This window comes from Notamacropus eugenii, chromosome 6, assembly GCF_028372415.1.
Source record: "Notamacropus eugenii isolate mMacEug1 chromosome 6, mMacEug1.pri_v2, whole genome shotgun sequence".
NCBI lineage: Eukaryota > Metazoa > Chordata > Mammalia > Diprotodontia > Macropodidae > Notamacropus > Notamacropus eugenii.
Window position 1 is genome coordinate 353,090,577 of NC_092877.1, and position 27,531 is coordinate 353,118,107.

At 40.7% G+C, this 27,531-nt stretch overlaps 1 protein-coding gene across 5 annotated transcripts in view; it reads left to right on the forward strand.

Moving 5' to 3' along the window:
- TNIK (TRAF2 and NCK interacting kinase) overlaps nt 1-27,531 on the forward strand; it is a 414,101-nt gene that overhangs the window by 336,699 nt on the left and 49,871 nt on the right. For 3 of the 5 annotated variants that reach the window (XM_072618473.1, XM_072618475.1, XM_072618474.1), the window contains exons 15-18: nt 2,947-3,111; nt 5,932-6,171; nt 10,099-10,205; nt 25,103-25,266. In XM_072618473.1, the coding sequence (XP_072474574.1) occupies nt 2,947-3,111; nt 5,932-6,171; nt 10,099-10,205; nt 25,103-25,266 (676 nt within the window). The remainder of the gene's footprint in view (nt 1-2,946; nt 3,112-5,931; nt 6,172-10,098; nt 10,206-25,102; nt 25,267-27,531) is intronic. The other 2 variants (XM_072618476.1, XM_072618477.1) reach the window with 1 other exon arrangement.

Here is a 27,531-nt window from a genome sequence, read left to right on the forward strand (position 1 = left end):
ATGCTTTTTAAGCAGCCATATGTGTATTTTCAAGTACAAGACAATTATGTGACTAAGCTAAAGGTTTATCTGGATTTAAGAAAATAGTTAGGATTTCAGTGGTTCAAGTATTCTGGATACTAAAATTGTTAACTATAGTGAATCTGAGTACAAGCTTCACTTCCCCTGAAATCCTCTAGCTCCACCCAGTGACACCCTCCCCGCCATAAACACTGCATAATTGCCTTTCCAATATCCCCAGGCAATGGCTTCCTCAGTAGTGGCTTGAGGTGTCCTAGAAATCTGCCTTCTCCTGCCCAGGAGGTGGTATCCCAAGATTGTTCCTTTCAAAGTGAATTGTTTCTCAGGAACTCTCTCCCCCCACTAATTCCAGTTATCCTGGGTGTCAGAATTACAAGTTACTGCTAGGTTGGACATGTCGGTCTTATAAAAAAAATACAGGTATACATGTGGTATTTGGAGAAGTATTATTGTGCATGGTTGGGTCTTGCTTTATTCGCTTCTGCCCTTGCAAGATGTTCTCACCTTTTTTTCTTTTCCTGAAACTAGCCTTGTCCTGGTGATCCATGTAATAGCCAGTGGTTCTTTGCTTTGTAACCTGCTGTAAGAAAAAGGTGGGGGAACATTATGGTTTAAAATTGTGACCAATTTCCATTAGTCATGTTTAGATAGAGCAAATGGACTATTGTGACAAATGGCACAATGTTCTACATGTACCTTGTAACATATAGAATGTGTGTAATATGAATATCTTGCACAGCCATGAGGGTCTGGAGAGAGGGAAGTTTAAATTACTATCCCTCTCCCCAGGTTAAACTTCAAGGAACAGTTTCCTTTTCTGTAGAGTATCTTGCATTGGGGTTTTCAAAAAATGTGCCAAAATATCACAGGGTTCACCTAGGTGTGCCATGAGCTATACAGTACATGCTCTTACAACCCCGGTGCACTTGTGTGAATCTCACAGTAGCCTGAACTTCCTGACGACAAAGAATAATACTGTTGCCATGAACAAAAAAAGGGGGGGGGGGAGCAGTTAGGTGGTGCAGTGGGTAGAATTTTGGGCTTGGATCCAGAAAGATTCATCTTCATGAGTTCAAATCCAGCCTCAGACACTAGTTATGTGACCCTGAGCAAGTCACTTAACCCTATTTGCTTCATTTTCCTCATCTATAAAAATGAGCTGGAGGAGGAAATGGCAAACCTTTCCAGTATCTTTGCCAAGAAGCCCCCAAATGGGTCATGAAGAGTTGAACATGATTGAAACAATTCAATAACAACGTGAACAAAAAAAGAGTTTGAGACCCATTGTGGTTTATTAACATGCCTTAAAATAATAATGACAATTCACACACACACATCAAATATCAGTGACTAGGTGATGATTTCTATAGAGAAACAGCTTGTTTCCTGAGTGAATGATATGAAAAAAATAGACTATCTGAATGTTAATTCACATATGCCGGGAGGACAAACTGGGAATCCAAGCAACCAACATTTATTAAGTGCCTACAATGTGCCAGGCACAGTGGAAACAAAGATAGAAATGATCCATCCCTGCCCTCAAGAAGCCTATGGTATACCGGAGTTGACCACGTGTCCACATAAATAAAGTATTAAGCTTATATTACCTTAAAAATAACTAGAAGAACATGAAAATTGATATTATCTCAGTGTGCATTAAATAGTAAGCATCTTTTTTTAATGCATGCAAAAAATATTGACTTAGCAATGTGAGGTGAAGACTAATACTGATAGATTTAGAAAATGGACAGCCACTACCTGGTCTACTTGGGAGACAGATAAGTAGACCTTGAAAATATGCTGAATGGCCAAAGTTGGAGTCAAAGTCCCAGGCTTTTCTTTCTTGGAGAGGAATGTCATTCAAACTCCCTCTAATCTTGTCTTATAGTGGTCATTCTGTCTGTGCCTTTATGTTTTCTTTAATAACTGATCTTCATGGGATTGTTGTGTAAAGGGCAGGTGCTAACAGACAAGTTTCATTAAGTCAAAGGTCAGCCATTGGTGCCATAGTACTTCTATGTCAATCAATAAGTATTCATTAAGTACCTACTATTTGAATGTCACTGTATCAGACACTAGGTGTACAAAGAGAAAAATGAAACCATCCCTACCCCCAGAGAGCACCCCTGTGCACTTGGTCCTCTGTGGTGATTCCATTTCCTTCTGGTAGGGAAAAAGTAAGCTGGTGGTAACACAGAGAGTGTATGTGATGTGTAATCATGTAGACTGATATAAAATAGAGTAAAATAAAAAAACAAGAGGAAGAAAATATTAACACCTGGGGAGTTCAGGAAAGACTTCCAATAAGAAGTGAGTGAAGGAAGGGAGGGATTCTAGGAGGTAGACGCAATGAGACAATACATTCTGGGTGCTGAATATAGTCACTTCACAAATTTCTGATGAAAAAATAGCTGAAGCTAGCTGGACCTCTACAATCAATTGTTCTTTACATAAAATCATATCCTGGGTTGATATGGGAGCTGGCAGGGACCTTTGGAATCTTTGAGTTCAATCACCTAATTTTTGAGATTAGGAAACTGAGTCCCAAAGACTTGAAGCGACTCACTCAAGGTTACACAGATAGTAAGTCTTAGCGCTGGAATTTGAACTCAGATCCTCTGACTCTTAACTTGGCTCTCTTTCCACTGTACCATGAGGATCAGGGAGGCCCAGGTAAGGCATTGCCCCAATTCAGAAGATTATATTTGGTCTTTTGATGCTAATTGGGTATGGAACTCTGGCACCTTCTGAATGGGTTTGATCCCAAAGACCCCCAAATGGATGTGCAAGTGATTACAGTATACATGAAATGAGGCAAAGACCATTTGGGCTTGATCCCAAAGATCCCCAAATGGCTGTGCAAGCGATTATAGTGTACATGAAAGACCAATTGATATTCACTGTGTCTCTTTTGATTGTTCATAGGTGGAAGAACGATCTAGACTCAACCGGCAGAGCTCCCCTGCCATGCCACACAAGGTTGCTAACAGGATATCTGACCCCAATCTGCCCCCTCGATCTGAGTCTTTTAGTATTAGTGGGGTGCAGCCTGCTCGGACACCACCCATGCTTAGACCAGTGGATGCCCAGGTATGAAAGCTCCTGGATCTGACCCTGGAGATCACCTAGATTCAATATACCTCACACCCATTCTACAGATGGAGAAAGTGAGGCCCAAAGAGATTACAGGACATGCTCTTAGCAAAGCTGCAATTTGAACCCAGGTCTTCTCACCACAAATCCAACATTCCTTCTCTTCCAACATTCATCTGTCCCAGTGACCTCTGACAGGTCTCAGGACAAAAAGATCATTAGAGCCTGATTATTTGTGTGTATGTGTGTGTGTGTATCTGTGTTTCTGTTGTATATCCATTTGTGGTCTTAACCTGTAATTTCACTGGCACAGAGAACTTCCATTGTGGAAATTCCCTCACCAATGCAGATCTTCGACCTATAGACTCTTAGAGGGTTTCTTCAGGGGTGCAGAGAGGTTGAGTACTTTGCCTGAAGTTACACTATCAACAGCTACAGAGATCATGCTTGAACTCAACTCTTCCTTACTCCTACGCTGATCCTCTATCTGCTTCATTATTATCTGTTCCCCCTCCCCCATTGTAAGACATCTTAAAAATAGCTAATAGTGATATCACTTCACTGATTACCACCATTCAAATCATGCCTGGTCACATAATTCACACCTCAAAAGTGTCTTGCGTAAACCTTGAGGAAGATGGGGTTTGTGGCTGGCTGCCAGTGCTAGGGTTAAGCAATACCATGGCACTTGAAGATGGAGGAAGAATCAGGGTGGATTCCCTACCTGGATGTGTCCAGTTTACATAAGAAAGGAAAGAGGTCCCCTCTGGTGCGCTGTAGCAATTCATTCCTCTTGGGGCCAGTATTTGCTTTGGACCTTATCGGAAGATAAAGACATCCGACTATGATAGGCTATTCCCATATGGCAACATATATTGTCTTTAAATGAGGAGTCCATTTTAACCATGAACTTCTTAAAATAAAACTTTCAAGAATGTATAAAGAAAAAGCACCATTCTTACCTAAATGTGTTAGATTTCTTCCAGATAGCCTCAGATAGGTAAAAATTTCCACCAAACACTTTGTAGAAGAGTTGCCAGCCAATGAGCACCAGACTGACTTGGCTAGTGTTTTCTCATGGAAATTGCATACTATTTATTAATATGTCAGGGGGTCGAATATTATCAGCTCCTCCTTTAAGAGGTAGTGTAGTGTCATGAACAAAGTTGACCCCAGAGTCAAGAAGACCTGGATTCAAATCCTTCCAGATTCTATAACCCAGGGCAAGTCACCTCTCAGAGCCCCAGGATATTCTCTAAGACTATAAGTAACAGAGTAGATATTGGTCTTCAGTGGGAGTAGAAGCTTCTCACCACAGTGAATAAAATCACAAGTAAAGTAAAAGCAAATAACCCTTTTCCCTTGAGATCATCTCTGGAGTAGGTTCTCATATTTGGTTGAGGGCTTGGAAGAACAGGAGAGAAATCAACTTCTTTGGGAATACGTTCTCTTATAATTAATGGGGACCAAACTTTTTCAAGACCAGTGCATGAGATCACTTTCTCGTGAGTCTTTTCAATTGTCTCCCATCACCTACTTCTAGTAAGATTGTGTGGTATTGGGGGCTCAGGTCATGGCTTCTCTTTCTTACCCCCAGTTTTACCTCCATAATATCATGGTTCCACATAAGAAAAGCAGACTCCTTGGCAATTGCTCTGCTCCTGATAGAAACAGGCAAGGAACACATCAATAAAACATTTAAATACATGGAAAAGAAAATGAATACATTTAATAAGGAACAGGGACAAACAGGGTAACTTTGCTATTATCTTGTTAAATTTAATAGATATTTTAAAAATAAGCTGAGTAAAAGAAGTTTGCCGCTTGTTATAAACAAAAACTTTTTGTTTTTGGATATTGAAAAGCTTGATTATTAAGTTGACAATAAAAAGAAATTTTTTAAAATGCCTTCCCAAATATGACAACTTCAAGAGGATCAGCATTTTTTAAAGATACTCTTTTTTTTTTTTCAAAAATTGGAGTGGGCAGAGAAGCTTCATCCCTTTGTTTAAAGATGAGTTGGTATGTTGAGGTCTGATTGGCAGGAGGAGCAGTTTGCTTTGTTACTTGAGATGTCTTTGGGAATTATTCATTGAAGGATACACTGATTGAGACTTCACTCTGTCCAGTGACACTCTGAAATTTCTTTTCTAACTTGGGTTGAATGCCATCTCAAAGTGTTCAGCAAATGAACTTAATTTAGGTCTCAGAGTTCCAGACTCAGATTCAGCCTACTGGTGCCAAAGGTTTCCTTGGTCCTTAGTGGCTATCCTGAGAGGGACCTCTCCAAACTCTCGAAGTTTCCATGCCTCTAAAACCACAGCATCCAACCAGAATTTGAAATCTTCAGTACAGAAGGATGCAGGTCAGTTGCTAGGAGACACATAGTATTATAGTTATTAGCTGTGTACTGAAGCCCTACTATATATTTTTAGGATTTTCTTTTATTTTTTCCTTTAATGAATTCTTAGCAGTAATAGACAACCTAATTAACCTCTCTGTGCCTCACTTTACCTATCAGTGATTCAAGAATGAGGACAGCTACATGATTGAATATATATATATATGTGTGTGTGAGTGTGCATGCACACACAAAATATGTGTGTGCATCAGACACATTTGCCCCATTGAGCACCTTCACATGCGTCTAAATCTTGGCTTGAGAATTTTTTAAGAATGAAAAGCCATGAATACAAGGGATACATATAATTCATTCTATACACCAGGATTTTTTTCCCCTTTAGTTTAGTTTCAACATCTAGCTGATTCTTTTTTCCCCTCCTAATACTGATGCTCTCATTTTGGCTTAATGCTTAGATTCCACATCTGGTAACGGTGAAATCCCAAGGACCCTCCCTCTCTGCCTCTCAGTCAGTGCATGAGCAGCCCACAAAGGGGATAGCAGGGTTCCAGGAGGCTCTGACGGTGACGTCTCACCGTGCTGAGATGCCACGGCAGAACTCGGATCCCACCTCTGAAAACCCTCCTCTCCCCCCTCGCATTGAAAAGTTTGACCGAAGCTCTTGGTTACGGCAGGAGGAAGACATTCCACCAAAGGTAACACCACTCAGGTGTTTGGGTTTGGGGCACTTTTTGGCTTATTTTATGGGGATTTTTTTTACCAACATCCAAAATTTAAAAGAGCTAGCCTTGGAGTTATACTGACAAGGAATTTAACTATTACAAAATGTCCTTCATCATTCACATTCCTCATTGTTCCTCTAAGCAAGCCTATAAGGTAGGCTGTTTCCTATCTTTTTTCACAAAGGAAGAAACTGAGGCACAGAGAGTTTGAGTGACTTATCAGCACACACCTTTCCAAGATTAGGAGCCCAAGCCTCTGATTCTCCAAACCATTGCATACATTTTCATATAAGACATTAAATAGTGGACTTCTTGATTGTCAACTAAGTCTGTGTTTTACATAACAGAAGAGGACCCCAAAGGAAAAGTGTCACATTCACTCAGTCATCTACATCTTTTGTCAATGGAAAAGTAAACACCCAGATATTTCTGAGGATACAGTTGTCCTACTTTGGCCAGCCTTCTTAGAGACAGAATGTAAGCCACCTTTGTTTGTTTTCCTTTTGTACATCTTGGGAGCCAATTTGAGGTCAAGTTTGGCCAACACTGGAACTTATGGTTCTGATACAACAACCAGATGTGATGAATGCCTAGAAGAGTTGCTGGTGTGGGTCATCTTTACTATTGGTTAGGAAACATCCCAGGGAGGGGAAAGGGGAGAAATCTAAAAAAATAACCGCAGACAAACTGTGAAGGGCTATAAAATACTTTGTAAATTGCCATATGTAATACCTCATGACATGAGACAGTGTTTTATAGCTGCTAAGGCATCAGCCTCAGAGTCAAAAACCCTGTCTCTGATACATATGAGCTGCGCAACCATGGACAAGTAAGTTAATTAATCTGGCAACTTTTGTCTAAGACACCAATTACTATTGCCAGTATATGTGTTGGAGGGAGTTTCCACAATGGGTGTTGCATTATACCAATGAAATCACAGGTCCAAACACCTCATCCTAGCCCTTGACCCTCTCTCTCTCTCTCTCTCTCTCTCTCTCTCTCTCTCTCTCTCTCTCTCTCTCTCTCTCTCTTTCTCCTCCACCTCTCTCTTGCACACACACACACCCTTCTTCCCCCCTCAGAATGTTAGGAGAACCAAGAATAGTTTAAGTTTTCATCTGAACATTTGGTTTAGAAAACTATAGATTATGGACTAGAAGCAATCTTTGAGACCATCAATTTTCTGAGGAAACAGGTACACAGAGGTAAAGGGACTTTCCCAGAGTCACACAACTTATATGAGGTGAGATATAAACTCTTTCTGAGCCCAAGTCCAGAAGTGTATATGATTTGTGTTTTTATGTGGTACTTAAACCATACTCCATTGTAAACTTGTCTTAGGTCAGTGGTTGCCTCACTTTCTCAGTCTTCCCAATGTTCCATATCAGTTCTCCACTAAAGAAGCTAATAAGTCCAGATTTCTAAGTTGCTAAAAATAGGGATGTATAGGAGTATGTTTCTTTTGGTTTACCTAGAGAATAGAGAAGCTAACTAGGAGGGATAGGTATGGAATAAAGTGAAAATGTAGGGGAAAGAGGCAGAGACATAGCCTCGGTGGCAGCAAGCCAGCGGTGGTGTAAATGAGAAGCACCATGACAAAGTAGATAAAAGCTAACGTTAGAGTCCAGAAGACCCAGGTTCAGATCCCAACTCTGACCCATACTGGCCACGTACCCCCGAGCAACTTACCTCCCCCCAGGTGATGCCAACAAGCATCTATTAAGAAGCTACTCTGCATGAGTTGCTGTGCTAAGCACTAAGTATTCAGAGAAAGGCAACAAGTCCCTACCTTCAAGGGACTCACAATTTATTGAAGAAGACAATGTGCAAACAAGATATATAGAAGCTAATTTAAAAGTAATGTCAGGGAGAAGGCACTAGCCTCAAGGGGACTTGGGGAAGGCTTCTTGCAGAAGGTGGGATTTTAGGTAGGCTTGAAGAAAACCAAGAGACCAAGGAAGGAGAGAGAGACATCCAAGCATGGGGAGCAGCTAGCATTCGTGGAGGCAGGAGATGAAATGTCTTGCTCAAGGAAGAGTAAGGAGGCGATAGCAGTAGTTCATAGACTATGAGAGCAGCATAAGATATGGGAAGACGGGAATGTTAGCAGAGGGTGAACTGATGAAGGAGTTTAAAAGTCAAACGGAGGCAACTAAGATTATAGTGAAGAAGGGGCTAATCTGCATGAGTCAAGGAAATTCCTTACCAGGACTCTCTACACCAAGAAAGATACAGACAGGTTTGGGAGAAAGATGGAAGGAAGGAAGGAAGGAAGGAAGGAAGGAAGGAAGGAAGGAAGGAAGGAAGGAAGGAAGGAAGGAAGGAAGAAGGAAAGGGAAAGAAGAGACAGGAGGGAAGAAAGAAGGAGAAAAGAAAAAAGGAAAGAAAGGAAGGAAGAAAGAAAAAAGGAAGGAAAAAGAGAAAAAGAGAGGGAGTATGACATTAGAGACACTTGTTTGCATCTCTGATACTTACTTTTAAGACTGGTGTACCTCACTTTAAGAAAAGTAGCTGTAGGCAGATCTGAACTTAAAAAAACAAATGCAGATGATTCATTTAATAAATACTCTTTACAAAAGTATATCTCAGTCTTTCCTCAAATAGCAAACTTCCCTCGTGCATTTAAAATAGTTTTTTTCCCCCAGAGTTTAGAAACACATTTATTCCATAAATTGAGGTGTACCCACATCTCCCCTCTGACCTTTCCCAGGTGAAAAGATGATCACTTTCCTACCAGCATTATCATGCTGATGCTCTGCACAGTCTTTTGATTAAAGATATTTCCCTTTATTCATCCATATGAATGCTCTTTTTTATTACACTTTATGTTCCAATAACAACTGGCCTCTTAAAACTAAAGGACATTTTTTAAAAATTGTGCTTACAAACTCAATCAGATGTGGAAAATGCCCAAAATGCACAACCGAGGTCAAGAAACTGGTTTTGCAGTTGCCTTGGGGACTCCACGGGCGACAGGGCTCCCAGACATGTGGAATACGACCACAATTTGGTCTTGTTATCCAAGTTTCTTCTCTCGTTCTCATCAGTCTCTTATTTTCCCATAAACTGTGGGGAGGGATAGAAATGGGATTCACTTTAATCTGCATAACTTCCTTTTGCTGCTTCCGTGGCTCTCTGCTGAGTCACTGCTCCTCCTTGTCCTTTGTGCAACTCCCCTCCCCCCCAACCAAACTCTCACACTAAGATCAGCGAACCTGAGCACCCATTCCATCAGTATGTTTATCCATTCTTGTCAGTACTGGGATTAAATTGAATTTACACATTTTCAGTCTAGCGCACAATGATTCAGACCATTTTCATTCCACTGTCTGTCTCTGTCTGTCTCTGTCTCTCAAATTTAGATCAATTCCCCTAAAAGGTGGATTATTTTTAGATTTCACTCAAGATATTGGATGTTGAACAATTGGAAGGAGGGTAATTTTGCCCTGTATTATATATTCCTTATAACTTTATGGGGAAAATTTATTTTATCTATAGATGTTTATCATTTATCTACATCTCCATATGTCTCTATAGATAGATATCTACATCTATATAGATATGGATATGTAAGTATTTATTTCTATAGATAATTATATATCTATGTATAGCTCTACATAGCTCCATCTATATAAATATCTATTCTATATCTATAGTTATCTATATATCTGGATCTACATAGATTTGCAAGATAGATAGACAGACACAAGACAGACAGACAGACAGACAGACAGACAGATAGATAGATAGATAGATAGATAGATAGATAGATAGATAGATAGATAGATAGACAGATATAGGAATAAAGATATACCTTGCAAAGGAGTAGAATGTAGGCTAGGGAGATTTGTTTATAATTATCCCTTCTCAACATCTGGAGACACTCTGATTTTCTTCCAGGTGCCTCAACGAACAACTTCCATATCACCAGCATTAGCCAGGAAGAATTCCCCTGGCAATGGAAATGCACTGGGACCTAGACTTGGATCACAGCCTATCCGAGCAAGGTAAGGCAATCAAATTAGAAGACTACAGAAAATGCTACCTTCAAGCTTGTCCTTGTTTCTTACCCTAATACTTTCACCAATATCTTTATGAATTCCCCTGTGTTCTGGGGGTCCCATCTATACTGCAATGTCTTTAAAAATAAAAAAGGTGCCTTCTCTTTCTTTCACAGATTCCAATAATGCTCTGTATCCAGGAGGTACCCAATTACCTCAGTTTTGACTGAACTAATCCATGATAGAGTAGTAGAAGTCGAACCTGAAGTGAAAGATTAGAGCTATGCTAGGATGATCTCAAACCTGATTTCAATGACCAATTAAGCAATAAGGAAGAGTCATATATTGGTCAGTGGGTTGCTTCGCTTATGCTTGGCAGTCACTGGAATGCTTGAGATTAAGACATTGAAAAGAACTTAAAGCCAATGGGTTCTTAACTGGAGATCTGATAACTTTTAAAATATATAATCTTGATGACTATATTTCAATATAGCTGGTTTCCTTTCTCATCCCATGTATTTTATTCATTGAAAAATATTATTCTGAGAAGTGGTGTATAGGCTTTGTCATCTTGCCAAAGGGGTCTTTGAAATAAAAGAGGTTATTCAATCCAACCCCCTCATTTTTGCAGATGGGGAAACTGAGCCCTAGAGAGGTGAAATGATTTGTCTAGTCACAAAGTCCATAGTGGAGACAGAGCTAAAACTCAAATCTTTCGAATCCAGATCCTATATGGTTCCCACTTCCAATGCCTCTCCAATTAAAGTAAAGGCAGAAAAAAATATATTAATCAGCTCTAATCACACCTTGAGGACAGGGACTATTTTTGCCTGGTGTTCACCTTTTAATGAAGGAGACAAGTTGCAAATAGTTATGTTCATACAAAATGAACAAAATATGGCGTAAATGAAAGGTAATACCAGAGAAAAGATACTAACAGTGAGGGAGACCTCTTTTGGGAAGTGGGATTTTAGCTGTCTTGAATGAGGCATGGTCTAGAATCAGGGTTTGTAACCTTTTTTTTTTTTTTTTGTCACTCCTTTGACCATTAAATGCATGAAATGAAATACATAGGATTACCAAGGAGTTCAATTATAGAGAAATACGGTTGTCAGAATACTAAAAGAAAAAAATTCACAGATACCAAGTTAAGAACCTCCGATCTAGAAAGATGAGTGTAAATGGGCAGTTTCATTCTCCCCAGCTGACTCTGTGGTAGTGGAAGGAAATTGACTCTTAAGAGAAAATCCTAGAAAAACCATTATTTGTGTATCTCCTTAAAATATGGAATGCTTCTGATCATAAAGGCTTAGGTTTTCTCCCTGCACGAGCAGCCTCAGGAGGTGGTCAGTTCATAAATAAGATGGAAAGTTCAAGGAGGTGTTAATCTTGGGAGTGAGGAACACCTAGCACATTCTGAACAGTATTAGCCACTGCAGTCGACTTTCAATGAGCCATTTTCTCCTAGCTCTTTGTCAAATTCATGGCAGTCCTGATATGGCTGAGCAGCACCATGTGGAACAATGCAAGGGAGGGCTGGAGAGGAACTTGACCATGAAGCCAAAGGAATGTTGATATTGCAAACAGGAACCTTATCACTCTCTCTGTTTAGGCACTGATAAGTCTGGAATTATCCCAATGTCTTGCTCTTTTGAACCTTGTCCCCAGGGCACTCTTGCTTAGCCAGTAACTTATAATATTAGAAACATGGTCCAAGGATGTTGTAATCTCAGGGGTTTTTTTCTTTAAGAACATGAGAGAATACCATTATTTGGGCAATCAAAGAGCAGTAGTTTCAAAAAGAAATCATCAATTTAGTGCTTGCTTGTGTGTAGAACACCTTACTGACTCCTGGAGAGACATAAGGGAAAAATGACATAGTTCTTGCTCTCCAAATGCTTACCACAGTAATCTTCCCTTCTAATTCAGTGACATCCTGAGAACAAATCAGTTTGTAGTCTAGTGACAAGAACGCTGGCCTGAGATTCAGAAAATGTCGGTTTGACCCTTACAAGCTGTGTGACCCTGGGCAAGTCACTTGACCCCTTTGTGCCTCAGTTTCCTCATCTGTAAATTGAGGATAACAATACTTGTATTACCTACCTCACCTGTTCTTTGTGTTTCCCTCCCTGAATTTTATAGATGCAGTTCTAAACTTTAGAGACCTATATACAAATTAGCTATTTTTTTCTAGTGTTTGCTTCTAGCAAAGTTCTTTTATTTCAGTCAGATCTTTCAGTGTGTGTTGGAGAATGGGTCTTGGAGAATGCTGTGGGTCCTGCTTAGGGAAGGAGTTGGTTGTATCCTCCTCCATGATCACCTGCCTTCCCCAGGAGTGGCAGGCAGGGATGCTAAGGGAATGGTGCAATAAGAAGAGTAGATTGGGACCAAAAGGGCTTGGATTCTAATCCCAACCCTACTCACTTCTTCCTTGTGTGCCCTTGGGCAAGTCCTTTCTCTGGACTTGAGTTTTCTCCTCAGCAACATGAAGGGATTAAACTAACTGATCTCAGAATTTGAGGAGTATTCATACTCTGTAGATGGGACTTCTCAAGTGTTGGAACATAACTTTTTGGAGTAAGTCAGAGCCCAGCAGGTCACCTCTACATCGTGATCCTTGTTGCCAACTATCTTCTGGTGGCCAGCATTTGAGGAGTGCATTAAGCTTACGCAATTACTAAATCAAATTGGACTGGAATCAAATAGACATTAGGTAATTGTAATTGAACTGAATTTATAAAACTGAGAGGAAAATAATGTCAAGGGCAAATACATACAAGAACAATTTAGCTCATAGATTTAAAGTTGGAAGGGGTTCTTTAGTCACCAAGTTCAAGAGAGATAAGGATGCTAAGGCTCAGAAAGGGTCACCCAAGTACTAAGCTGAGATTTGAATTCAAGTCCTTTGACTCCTCTATACCACACTGCCTCTCCTTGTGATTGCTTATAATTATAGTATACAGCAATACATGATCAAAGCATTCAAGAGGTACAAGATAAAGTATGCTATGGGGTCCAAGGGAAAAGTTTATTGTTTCCGGGGGGATAAGGGAAGCCTTCAAGGGTAGAAAGGGCAAGATAATAGTATGTTGGATTTGGACTTGGAAACATTTTCGAATAAAATCGTTGGTGATTTCTGGAAGCTTGTGATGATGCTGTTTCTAGCAGGAGAAAGCATGAAAAAGTCCTGGAAGATAAATCTAAAGAGAGTCAAAGGGCTTCCTGATGCCACAGGAAGTTAAAGTATAGGGAACAAGGGGAAAGGAAACCATAACATATCACCTAAGAGAACCATTGAAAAAAGTCATCACTCAATGTATCATGTGATTGAAGAAGTAATAAGGGGCCTCTCCAGGACAGCTTGGTGGTGCAATGGAGAGAGCACCAGGCATGGATTCAGGAAGGTTCAAATCCAGGCTCAGATACTTACAAGCTGTGTGAATCTGGACAAGTCACTTAACTTTGTTTGCCTCAATATCCTCATCTATAAATGATCTGGAAAAGGAAATGGCAAACTACTCCAATATCTTTACCAAGAAAACTCCAAATGGGGCCAGAAAGAGTTGGATACAACAACAAGGAAGGGGCCTCTCTCGCATGTTGGTAGTTCCTTGGGAAATGAGGATCATTTTGGAGGGTCAAGCCAACTTGACACTCTTCCCCTCCCTGCTCCTACTCTTAAACACATACACATATGCACACATATGCACATATACATGTCTACACATTCTATTTTACATATTGAATGAATTTAAAGATCTTCAAAATGGTGGTTTTTATATATGATAAATTCATTGCATCTATAACTGCAAACATATAGAGTAATGCATTGGTTAGAACGAGGTCTTCTGCTTGGCATTAAAATCCTTTCTAAGGAAACTACAACCTACTTTGCAAACCTGATTACATATCACCTCCCCAGCAGGGTTGTTATGAGGATCAAAGGAAAAAATAGCTGTAAAGCACTCAGCACACTGGCTGGCACATAGTAGGTATTTTATAAATGCTGGCTATGGTGAGCTGTGACTAGTCTGTGAAATCATGCTTCTTATTACCTTTGGGCACCTGAGAACACCCACTCTGCCAACGCCTTTCTTTGCCTCTCCAAGGACACATTTAAGCCCTCCTATGTAGCTGCAGTTTCCTTTTGTCTTCTTGGGTTTGTTTTTTAATTACAAGAACACCTCTCATTTGAACTATTGCACCAGCTTCCTAATTCGTCCCCAGCTCCATATCTCTCCTAACCCCAAGCCATTTTGCACTCAGCTGCCAAGGCAATTTTCTTTAGACATGACTCTGTCCATATTACTGGTTTGCTCATGAGGCTCCCAGGACTCCCTACCTTTAGAATCAAATATAAAGCCCTCTGTTTGGCATTTAAGATCATCTGTCACCTTGCTGTTTCCTGTCTTTCCAGAGTTCACATGTGTTATCCCCCTTCAGAAACTCTGTGGTCCAGAGATACCAGCCTAGTTCCTGTTCCTCACAATGAAGTCTTTTCTCATGTCCATGCCTTTGCACTAGCTGTCACCCATTCGCACGATGCTCTCTTTCCTCCTTGCTGCCTTCCTCTCAGACCCAGCTCAGACCCCACCTCTTAATAGGTAGCCTTCCCAAGTCTCTCTTCGACTTGATTGCCTTCACCAAGGTGACTTGCCTTTTCTTCTGTGTCTTGTACAGACCAACATTTTTTGCATTTTGTCTCCCTCATTAGAATGGAAGTTTCTTGAAGACAGGGACTTTTTGCCTTTCTTTATATCTCATTGTTCAACATCCTTTTTGGCACATCAGAAGCACAGCCAGTAAGGGTCTGAGGCTGGAATGGAACCAAGCTCTCTCTGACTCAAAGCCTAGCACTCCGTAGGCTACACAAAACTTTCATACTCGCTTCCTTTCCAGCAGAGGAGAATGGGAGGAGAGTGGCCTGGATTTCCTTTGGCACTTTGCAAAGATTCTTTATTTATTCCATGTAAGCAAAGACCCATCTATCATGGCAAAATGCTGGCACTATGTGGCAGTTAGACACAGAACCCAGTAGTTTGGAAGAATTGAAAATGAATCATATATACTTGCGACTGGAGATGCAAATGGTGGGTATGAGCAGGGTGCAATGTGTAATCAGTGAGGATTTCTGAGCAGGAGCAGAAGATGTCATCAAGGAATTATATGTGAGAAAGAGAGGACAGCTGATCACATACATGTCAATGACCAGTGATTTCAGGTGGACAGTCTGGGTCCTCCATTGGTAACTAGAAGAAATCAAGGAAGACCTTCAACACATTTCACAGCTTGGTGAAATTTTGGGAGTACATAGACAAGTGTTTCACAGGTTAGGTAAGCATCATTGCATTGTCATCTGCCTAATTGAAAGGAAATTCTAAATAATATCACAAATCCATTGCAGTATTTTAATATTTGTATAATCTTGTGTGTATATGTGTATATATACACACATGCACACTTCCATGTATGTGAATATATACGCATTTTGGTGGCTGTTTTGTTTCAGTCATATCCAACTATGACCCCATTTGGGGTTTTCTTGACAAAGATACTGGAGTGTTTTGCCATTTCCTCCTCCAGCTCATTTTAGATATGAAGAAGCTGAAGCAAACAGGGTTAAGTGATGCCCAGGGTCTGGGTCTGAAGCCAGATTTAAACTCAGAAAGAAAAATCTTTCTGACATAACACCCAGTGCTCTATCCACTGAACCATCTAGCTACTCAAACATATACATACATGTGTGTATATGTATATACAAGTATAATAATATGTGTTTGTGCATATAACTAAGTGTGATGATCATGCATGTATGCATATATGTTTATGTGCCATACACATTATATATAATACAGTTTTTTTTTAACCAGACCTATGGCATCATCACTATAGAGAGTTTCCATTGAGGGCCTCCCTCTCTTCTCTCAATGCAAAGCTGCCCCCACTCCCCAACCTAGAGAGTTGCCTGGTGGCTGAGAGATGAAATGACTTGTCCAGGGTCGCACAGTATCAGAGACAGGACTTTGAAACCAGATCTTTGTGACTTGGGAGCCAGCTCTGCGTGAAGTACGTGGTGTGGTGGTTATCTAAGATCAGTGAACTCTTCTTTCTTATTTAAGAGGTTTCCTCTGTGGTCTGAGAGGAGACCCTGACACTTACTGGACAGTTTAATACCCCTGGGCATATGCCCTTCTCTCCATAACTGTAAGGGGCATGTTATGGTCTCTTTTCATCTTGATACTTACAAATTCTCCTTGAAGCAGACGTTAAAAAACGTCATTTCTTGCTCCTGGGACTCAGCTCTTTAGATTTTGTCAAAGTCCAAGTGATAACATAGGTATTATCCTCCCCTGCCCTGACTGCTCCTCTGCCCTCCATGCCCAAAGCACATGGTTCCCCTTATTATTTGACCTCAAAAATCAATAAGCAACTTTGCCCAGCCCACCTCCTCCTGAACAGCCCACAACTTTGAAATAGATGAGAGGAGTGGAAATCAAGATCTGACCTGTAACCTTTCTTTCATGTGTAAGAAATCCTAGATTGACTTCACTATTGACTTCTAATTCCTACTACAGTCATCCAAATGTGCCATTTTGCATTTTATTGGCATCTTTTATATTAAGTTAGAATTGGGATCCCCAAGGCATGCATTATAACTGTGATTTCATTGGTGTAGGGAATTCCCTAAGGAGGGAGTTGCATCCTATCGATGCAAGTCAATCTCTTCTCTGCGCTAGAGTGGTTTAGAACACTGGGAGATTAAGTTAATTGTCAGGGTCAAATGTTTCCGAGGTGGAATTTCAACCCAAGTCTTTCATGAGTCAGTCAGGCATAAAAGATGAAGTGTGCCCAAAAGACCAAAGGTCATATCCTAAGGTAGTTACTTACCAGCTATATTGCCCCAAGCAAGTCACTTAACTGAGGGACTTGGTGGTCCAGACAGTTCTCTAGAGAACCAGATAAACTCCAAATCAAAAATGGATGGAGCTTGAAACATATTTATCCTTATTCTGAGCTCCAGCCTTATGTCTTAGCATCTCAACATGCATGTCCCACTGAATTCAACACAGCTCAAGTGTGTTACTATTAACCAAGCTTAGGATCTTTCCTTCAAGTCTGTCTCCACCCTCTGGAATTATGATTTCTGAGAAAACACTCTGCCCTACCTAAGCCTCAGTTTCCTCATCCATGCCATGAGGAGGTTGGATCTGAGGTGTCTTTGATCCTCAGACTGTGTCTCCCACGTTTATAATTTTAGTTATATTCTAAACAGCTAGGTCTGGAGTCAGGAAGACCTGAGTTCAAATATGGCCTCAGACACTTCATAGTTGGGTAACCCTAGACAAATCACCTAACTTCTGTCTATTACAGTTTTCTCATCTGTAAGATGGAGATGATAATAATAGCTCCTACCTTGCAGGGCTGTTAAGGGGAATAAATGAGCTAGTATTTATAAAGCACAGTACCTGACACATAGTAGGTACTTCATAAATGTTTGTTTTCCCCCTTCCTTCCAAATCATCTTCCTTCTTTCCAACCTCTCATAGCCAACCAATTACCATGTCTTGTCCATTCTACCTCCACAGAATCCTCATTACCCCACCCTATCTTTATTTCTACTACCATCACCCTAGTGCAGACCCTCATTACTAGCCCCAAACCCAGAATGTTGCAGTAGGCTTCCAACATGTATTCTGACCTTCTCACACCTATCCATCCATCATATCTCTGTTAGACTTATCTTTCTTGGGCATTGACTTTATCATATCTCTCTGCAGATTATAAATAAGAAAATCATCCATCGTTTTCTCTTATTATCATTTAAAGTTGAAATGCCTTTGCTCAGAATTCGGATCCCTCCAGAATCAACTACCACTCTAGCTTTCTGATTTTCCATCCTATTTTTCCTTTTTTTTGTATTCTGTGTTAGCCACAGTAGACTTCTCTGATCCTTAGAGCATTCCCTGAATTTACCATCTGTATCCCTTTGTCCACACTGATCCCAGTACCTGGGATATCTTGTCTCCCTTTATTTATATTTTGATCACTGTCTATAGGATCAAAATGAAACTCCTTTCTTTGGCATTAAAGCCCTTCATATCTTTCCAGTATTTTTACACCTTTCTCCTCCCCATATACTACATTGTCCAGACACATTGGTGTTATTCTGCACATCTCCCAAATCCATTACTTTGTGTTAATTGCCTATACCTGGCCTACTTACCATCCTCACCTCTTCCTCTTCAGATCCTTGCCTTCCTTCAGTACTTCTATAGGAAGCCTTTCCCTGTCCCAAGCCTCTCCCTTCCACCTCCCCACACCACACATATCCCCTTACTGGAGTCCACCCTTCTAAACTTCCCTTTCTTTCACCCTTGTTTGTATTTCTATGCATGTTGTCTCATTAGAATATAATCTCCTTGACAGTAAGGCGGCTTTTGCTTTTTCTTAGTGTCTCCAGCACTCCACAAGGTGCCAGGCACATGCACATGTAAAGGGATTAATGTTTGTTGACTAAATGATTGATTCATATATTAATTCCCATCCACCCTTTGAAGCCTATCTCAAGTGAACATCTCTTTTTATGAAGCTATCTTTTATCACTTCAGCAGTAATAATCTTCCCCTTCAGATCTCAAAAAGCATTTTAATTTGCTCACATCACATGATACTATATATTATAGTAATCTGTGTTTGCATCTTATTCCTTTCATAATCTGTAAACCCCTACCAGGGCAAAGGCCTTGTGTGCCATCTAAATTTTGTCATTTCTCTGGGGTCTACCCAGATTAAGTGCTTAATGAATGTTTGTTAAATTTTTTAAACTGAGTTGAACTGGTTAAAATGTGTATGGATCCATTCCTGGCTTCATCCTCCTAGTTTCTCTTTAACTGTCATTTTGAAAGCATGGTTGTGCCATCTTAGCACAAAGTAAAGTGGCCTTTTGGCTCTCCTCCAGCCCATCAGTCCCTGGAGACAGTCAAACTCAGCCATTCCAGCCCAGAAATCAACACTGGGGTGTTCGGTTTCCATTTTGACTCTGTGTGCTTCCAATGAATTGAATAATTCCCACTTCACTTTAGGTGTCAACTTAGTGCAATCATCTTTCTGATGCCAAAGATCAGGATGAGAAATGAGAAGTTTAGCCAGTCATTAATATGTTTTCAGATCTCCAGGTGTTTGGACTCAGCTGGATATGCTGAGTACATTGGTCAGTAAGCATTTCTCAGAATCCTCCTGAATGTGCTCACAGGTGGGCCATCTGTCCCAGGGACACTTTGCAAAGGGCAAAAAAGAAATTATCCTATACAATATTATACAACAAAATGGGCACAAATACTCTCTTTTTGAAAGGATCATAAAAGGTTATGTTTTTACTTACATTTTAAAAAAACCCTAGATGAAGATCCATATTTGCTAAATGCTTTCCACTTTCAGCAGCTGAAATAACCATCTATTAATGGAAGTCTCTCCACTGGCTAGATCTGGTGGTGAGAACATGCTGCTAATGAGGCCAAGGTCATGGAAACAGCTCTCCTGGGGACCAATTAGCATTGCACATAAACCATTTGTGTTCCTGATCACAATTTGCCCCCTCTTTGCTAGACAGACTTCTTGCTAATAACATGTGCCGCTCCATTCCCACCGCTGCCACCTTTGTCCAGGTCCTCATTATCTCACTCTTGGATTACTGCAAAAGTCTCCTAACTAGTCCCCTTGACTTCAGTCTCTTTCCCCTTCTTCACGCCCCAGCACCTGTCCCACTCCACAGACGTTAAATATACACATACCATGGTCAAGGGACTCTGTTAGTCACTGGGGGTATTCGATCCTCCAAAGGACCTCTCATTTCATAAACAGTGTCTGGCACACAAATGACAATTAGTAAATGCTTGTTAATTAGCTGATTGATTGACATGAGTCCTCCTTCTATTGATGTAACTCATAACCCTTTGCCTGTATTTGCCCCACTGTTTTACATGTCCCTCCGTAAATCCACCATAATTGGGGCCACCCAACGTCCTGGGTGCCATCCTCTCATTTTCTTGGTGTTGTACGCGTAGCAGCAAAGCACATGGGTTCATCCTCAGTTCTCTTTCCCTCTGACTATATCATTGGCTCATTCTGTGTCCCAATCATCTGTTTATCCAGTGACCTCCTTGATACCCTTTCTTCATAATTCCATACTTGTAACGTTTCACATTGAGGATCCTGAAATGAAAAGCTACTTGAGCTTCCCTCAAGGGGCTACTGTCTAATGGGAGAAATACAACAGTCAGGAATCCATAATGATTCTTTTTTTCCAGAAGAAAATGAACATACCTTCTTCCTAATATGCCTGTCCCCCAACACTGAGAGCCTTCCAGTAGAGATCAAATAACCACTTATTGGGGTCTTTTCCAATTTCAAGATCTTAATTATTTTGAACAAGGAAGTGACCTGGACAGACCTGTGTATTAGGAAGATTATTTGGCAAGTTTTATAAGGAACAGTAAGACCCTGCTGGTATTCAAATTCTCTGGAAATGCAATGTCGGGAATCCAGAGTTCTAACTATGACACACACTATCATGGAAATATCAAGGTATAATGGGTAGAGTTCTGACCTTGGTGTCAGGAAGACCTAGATTCAGATCTATCCACTGATCTAACTATGTGATTCCAGGAAAATCACTTAACCTTTTTGTGCCTCAGTCGACCCCCTAGTATTTATCTACTAAGTCACAGATAGGTCATGTTCTCCTTTGGTAGAGCGACTGGGGATTCCTTACATTAATAAAATCATAGCTTTGATATATTTACATGAAAGATGGAGGTGGAACAGCATAGACTGGAGTGAGGAATGCCCATTAGGATACTCGTGACTGGAGCAAGAGACATTTTGAAGGTAGAACTGATAGAGCTTACCAGTTTATGTCCAAATAGATGTAGGAAGTTAGGGAAAAGGAAAATAGGATTCTAAGGTTGGGGGTGAGGTGGGGAATAGCCAGAGGGAATGCCTGGAGATGAGAGATGGAGTGTCTTCTTCAAGGAACAACCAAGAGGCCATTGTCCCTAAATCAAAGGATATGTGGACAGGAGTAAAGTATGAGAAGACTAAAATGGTGGGAGGTGGCTAGATTATGAATATATTTGAATGTCAAACAGAGCATTTAGTATTTGCTCTTGGAGGTAATAGGAAACCACTGGAGTTTATTGACTAGAGATAGGGAAAGAGGTGACATGATCAGACCTGCACTTTAGAAAAATCACTTTAGTGGCTAAATAGAGGATGGATTGGAGTTGGAAGAGGGCAGACCCACCACTTAGTTATTGAATTATCAAAATGTGAGGTCTTGAGAACCTGTACCAGAATTAGAGCAGTGTCAAAGTGGAAAAGAGGGAATATTTGAGAAATGTTACAGAGGTGAAATCCATAGGCTTTGGCGACAGCTTGGATATGAGGTTTGGGAGATATTAAGGAATCCAAAATGACTCCTGGGTTGGTGATAGTCATGCCCTGTATAGGAAAGATAGGAGGAGGGGAGAGTTTAGGGGGAAACATAAAGAGTTTAGTTTTGGATATATTGAATGTTTACTGGTCATCCAGTTTGAGATGTCTAAAAGGCAGCTGGAGATGAAAGGTTAAAGGTCAGCAGAGAGATTGAGGCAGGAAAGGTAGATTTGAAAATCATCAGCATAGTAGTGGTAATTAAATCCATGGGAGCTGAGGAGACCACTAAGTGAAGTAGTATAGACATAGAAGAGAAGAGGACCCAGGACAGAACTGTGTGGGGACACTGATGGTGGCAGGCATGATCTAAATAAGCATCTAGCAAAGGAGATGGAGAACAAGCAATCTGATGGGTAGGAGACAAACCAGGAGGTGGTGGTCCCAGAAACCCAGAAAGAAAAGAATATCAAGGAGAACATGGTGATCAATAGTGCCAAAGGCTGCAAAGTGGTTGAGCAAAATGGGGATTGAGAAAAGATCATTGGATTTGGCAGCTGAGAAATCATTGTTAACTTTGGAAAGAGCAGCTTTGTTGGAATAATAAGGTCAGAAGCCACATTGTAAGGAATTAAGAAGAGACTGAGAGGAGAGAAAGTGGAGGTATCTACTGTAGATGGGCCTTTTCAAGGAGTCTAGCCACAAATGACAGAAGAGATATAGGATGATAGTGGAGGTGAATGGTTAAGTGAAGGTTTTTTTCAGGCTGAGGGAGACATGGGCATGTTTGTAGGCAGAAGGGAATGGACCAGTAGTTAGGGAGAGATTGAAGATAAATGATGGTGGGAATGAGAGAAGGGGCAATCTATTGGAGGGAAGGAATGGGATCACTTGCACAGTGTTAGCCTTGGTAAGAAGTAAGGCCATCTCATCACCTGAGACAGGTGAAGGAGTAGAGAGGGACAGAAGACATCTGAGTGATAGATGAGGAGGAGAAGAGGACTCATGGTCAATGATCTCGCTATTATATGTAAAATATGAAGCAAGATTCTCATCTGAGGAAGTAGGAGGAGAGAGAGTCACGGAAGATTTGAGGAGGAAAGAAAAGGTTTGGAAAAGTCATTGTGGAAAGTGGGATAGTGCATTGGTAAGGGAGGCATAGAAAAATTACCAACCAGAAGTTTCTCTGTTTGCCATTTAAGGACATTAAAACCCCTCCAAAAACTTAGTAGACTGCAGCCTACCTTTTCACCCTGATTTCATGCTTCTTCTTCATGGACTCTACGTCTCAGCCAAACATGAGTGTCACCTCTTCTCTGAACTAGGCATTCCATCTATGACCTTTGTGTGTGCCCCGTCCTCCAAATACCCTCCCTCCTCTTGCTCTCTTTCATTATTTTTGACTTTCTTCAAGGTTCAACCGATTCTACAAAGGCCTCCCTCTTTCTCTTAGCTGTCAGTACTCTCCAAGTCCCTCTATCATGCCACATATACTTCAGTCTGTTCTCATGCACCTCCCCAGTAGAATATTAGCACCTTGAGGGCTGAGAATGTTTTGTTCTTGTGTGTGTATCCTATATGTTTAGCACATAATTGGCTAATAACATAAAATACGAACATAAAAAAATGTTCACTGAACCAGAGAAATTACTTGGTCCTCTTGATATAACTAAAATTTTACTAGGAAGACTTTTAAGCTATGACTCATTCACATAAAAGTATTTCAATGCCTTTTCAGCACCCTACTCCTAATAGAACAAGTATAGGAAATTCTGCTGCAAGTATAGAAATTGGTTGAAAACATTGAGGGAGTTATGTTGGCTTGACTGACCTTCCTCAGAAGTAGTTAGTTGACAGTCCAGGGCATTCCTAGAACTGGCCTCTTCCTGCCCACCCACTACTATGATTACTCACCTGCGAATTCCTAATAGCTCTGTATTAGAGAAAAATGAGAAGAGAAAGATAGGGAGAGTAGGTAGTTATACCAGAAAAATATGTGTGGGGTTCTTATAGGAAGAAATTTATTGGACAATTGGGTTTCTTTGAAAAGGATGTTTCTTAGTCTAATGGTGTAAATAGTGAGTGTTAGCGAGGTTTGCCTTGGAATTCTGTGGATTAGCAGTGTCTCTAGGGGATGAGATAGTGAGGTTTGGTACCAATAGAAGATCCAGGAAATGCCCTCAGCAAACAACTGTGGCTTGTTCTCTGATGACTGAAAATATTAATAGTAAGTTGCTTCCTCTTAAAGAGAAGTAGGATTAGAGTGAATATTCTTACAAGAAGGCAGCTCCTCTGGCAAAAAGTGAAGGATGAATAGGTATTAGAGCTTGGAGGGATGGGGCAGTGTGAAATAATCAAAAAACCACTGGATTTTATGTCAGAAGACCTGGATTCTAATGCTGTCTTTGCTACTTCTGGCCTGTGTGACCTTGGGAAAGTCATTTCTATTCTAAGGCTCATTTTCCTCATCTTCAAAGAGGGGATGAGTCAGGTCGCCTCTGAAGCCCCTTCAAGTTCCATATCTATGACCCTGTGACTTTCTGGGACTCAGTTTCTCATATGCAAAATGGGAGAATAGATTGAATGACTGCTGAGAGCCTTTCAAGCTTTAGACCTGTGACATCATTCGAATGTGAAGTAAGCCCGTCCCTTGGGAACCTTAGGATCAATGAAATAAAGATCAGAGAATAATACATTTATTATCTCAGTAGTGTGTCTTTAATCTGTTTATTTCATGCAATAATTATGTTCTAAGCTAATTTTTAAAATGAGACTGAAAGACAAAGTGCAAAAACTTAGAAAGAGGAAGATGTGGGTTTGAATCCTACCTCTGACACTGGCTAAGTGACCCTGAACAGGTGACTTACTCATTTGGAACCTTGAATAATTGTTTAAGACTATAAATTTAAAAGTGGGCAGGTAGGTTGTGCAGGGGATGAGCATCAAGTCTGGTGTCAGAAGACTCCTCGTCCTGAATTCAAATCTGGCCTCAGACACTTAACTAGCTGTGTGAGCCTGGCCAAGTCACTTAACCTCTGACTTCCTCAGTTTCCTCATCTGTAAAATGAGTTGCAGAAGAAAATGGAAAATCCCTCCATATCTTTGCCAAGAAAATCCTAAATTTGGGTCATGAAGAATCAGACAACTGAAATGACTGAACAAGAAGTTTAAGAAGGGATAGAGTCAGCATTGGGGAAAAGTTGATTAGATAAAATCAAAGGTATATTAATCATGACGGCTGATCTATAGCCATCGCATGTCACAGCCATGGTCTGTCTGCCCCAGGTTCATTTGGTGGGACATGTCCATTTTCCTTCCTTTTGCCACCTCAGTACCACAAGTCAGAGAACATGGCTTTTCCTTTCTTCTGGTACCAACTTCAGAGCCCTATAATACCATGTTGGCGGCAGAGGGGTTTTGTCTCAACCAAGCCAATTGTAACCTAGATCATCTCCCAATCTGATGTTTGTACAGCAATCCTGACCTGCGGAGAACTGAGCCCATCCTGGAGAGTCCCTTGCAGCGGACCAGCAGCGGCAGCTCCTCCAGCTCTAGCACCCCAAGTTCCCAGCCTAGCTCCCAGGGAGGTTCCCAGCCAGGATCTCAAGCTGGTTCTAGTGAACGCAATAGAGTTCGAGGTAAAAACTGATTCTTTTTGTCTGTATGTGTATGTGTGTGAGTAAATGTGGATGTCTGTGGGAATATTTCTTTGGGTGTAGGAGTGTGTGTATTTGTATGTGAGAGTGTATGTGGGTGTGAGTGTGTATATTTGTGAGTATATATCTATGAATATGTGTGCATGTATGTACATTGTATGTATATTTGCATGTGGGTATGTATGTGTATCTGTATATGAGTGTGTATATTTGTATGTAAGTATATATACACATATATATGAGTGTTTATATATGTATGTGTATTGCATGTGCATTCATATGTGAATGTGTATATATGAGTGTGTGTATTTATGAGTGTGTACATATACATGTGTCTATATGTGGTAAGTATGTGTATTTGTATGTGAGTGTGTAAATATGAGTGTGTGTGTGAATGTGAGTATATTTATAGGTAAGAGTATATATGAGTGTGGGTATTTGTAAGTGAGTGTGTCTGTATTTGTAGAGTATGTGTGTATGTGTGTGAGTGTATATATTTGTATGTATGCATATGAGTGCATGTATTTGCATATGAGTGTGTATATGTGTGTATAAGTATGTTTTATTTGTATGTGAGTGTGGATAAGAATGTATATGCATGTAAGTGCATAAAGAAAGTTCAACATTGTTAAGGGAAGGGAATGTTTAGTTTTAGAAGTGTTGAGCTGAATTGTTTCTTCTGGCAAACCATGACATGACATCATCTGCCTATGAGAACAAGCCCTCTGAGTCACCAAGTTGGCAGGGTCACCAGTGGCCAGCCATCTAGCGCAATCATTACCTGGAAAAGAATCTCCCACCATAATAGACTCCAAACATGGCCATCCAGACTTTGTCTCTTCTGGAAATGGTATAACTCTAGCTGACTTCAAATCCCCAGCTGGTCCAACTCCCCCTTTAGCTTCTCAATGTTGATGCAAAAGCAATCCCCTTCCCCCTTAGCCCGAATGACTGGTAACAACCAGCTACTGACACACACTCTTGGGTCCTGTAAAGAACACAATCAGTTCAGCTTTTAGAAGGAGAGTTGACAATATGTTGTGTTTATCTAGAAATGGAGTTTGATCAGGGACTTAAAAATTCATAGAACTAGACCCAGTCTTTCTTTTTTTAATTAATTATTCAAACGTTCCCATAAATCCTGTTGGGGAGAACTAAATCACATCTCTGGACATTTAATTTAAGTCATTCATCACTGTTTGGTTTCCATTAATGAAGTAGCCTGAGAAAAACTTTAATATCGTCCGACTAATTATATGTGACAATCCATTGCTTCTAGTTAATCAGATTTCCCTTTCTTGGAATTACCTTCTTCACAAGGTAATTTTTCCGAGAGATAAAGGACAATCCCTTCTTCAGTGCTATTTGATGCCTTTACATTTACTTCTAAATCAGTCTGCCACCCAAAATGCACCAGCATTTCATCCTTCCTTGGCATCTTCGTTTGGAACAATCACAGCTTAACTAAGAACATCCCACTGAGGTGGGTCAACAGCAACAGTCTTCAGGTTCATTTTGAAGAGTAACACAGGTGCTTCTACAGGGGAGGGGAGAAGAGGGGAGGGGAGGGGATGGGAGGGGAGAGGACAGGACAGGAGAGGACAGGAGAGGAGAGGAGAGGTGAAGAAGGCAGAATAGAGGAGAGGAGGACAGGATAGAGGAGAGGAGAGGAGAGAAGAGGAGAGGAGAGGAGAGGAGAGAAGAGGAGAGGAGAGGAAGGCAGGACATTGGAGAAGATGGAGAAGAAGGGAGAGAAAAATGAATAGGAAGGGAGGGGAGTTAAGTTCCAAGGTCAACTCTAGCTTCACTTAGGTATCATCCCCTAATGCACAGTGATTCTGCTTCCATCCAGCATGGATAACTGAGAGTCATTATTTGTAGCATACCCTCTTCTCACTTTAAGACAATGTGATGGACAAGAGAGATAACTGTCTATTAAGTCTGGAGACCTGGATTCACATCCTCCCTTTGACCTTTAGTAACTGTGATCTTGGGCAAGTTCCAGGACTTCAGTTTCCTCATCTACCAATGGGAGGATGAGATTCAGCATAGTCTTCTGGGGGCCCTAATAACTCTGGATCTATGATTCTATGATCTTATTTTGTAAAATAGAATTCTCTATTTAGAAAAAGAGCACATTCATATTTATGTCTTCCATTTATTATTAGAACTAGGTGGCTCAGTGGATAGAGCACCAAGCCTGGCATCAGGAAGATCTGCATTCACATCCAGCCTTAGACACTTACT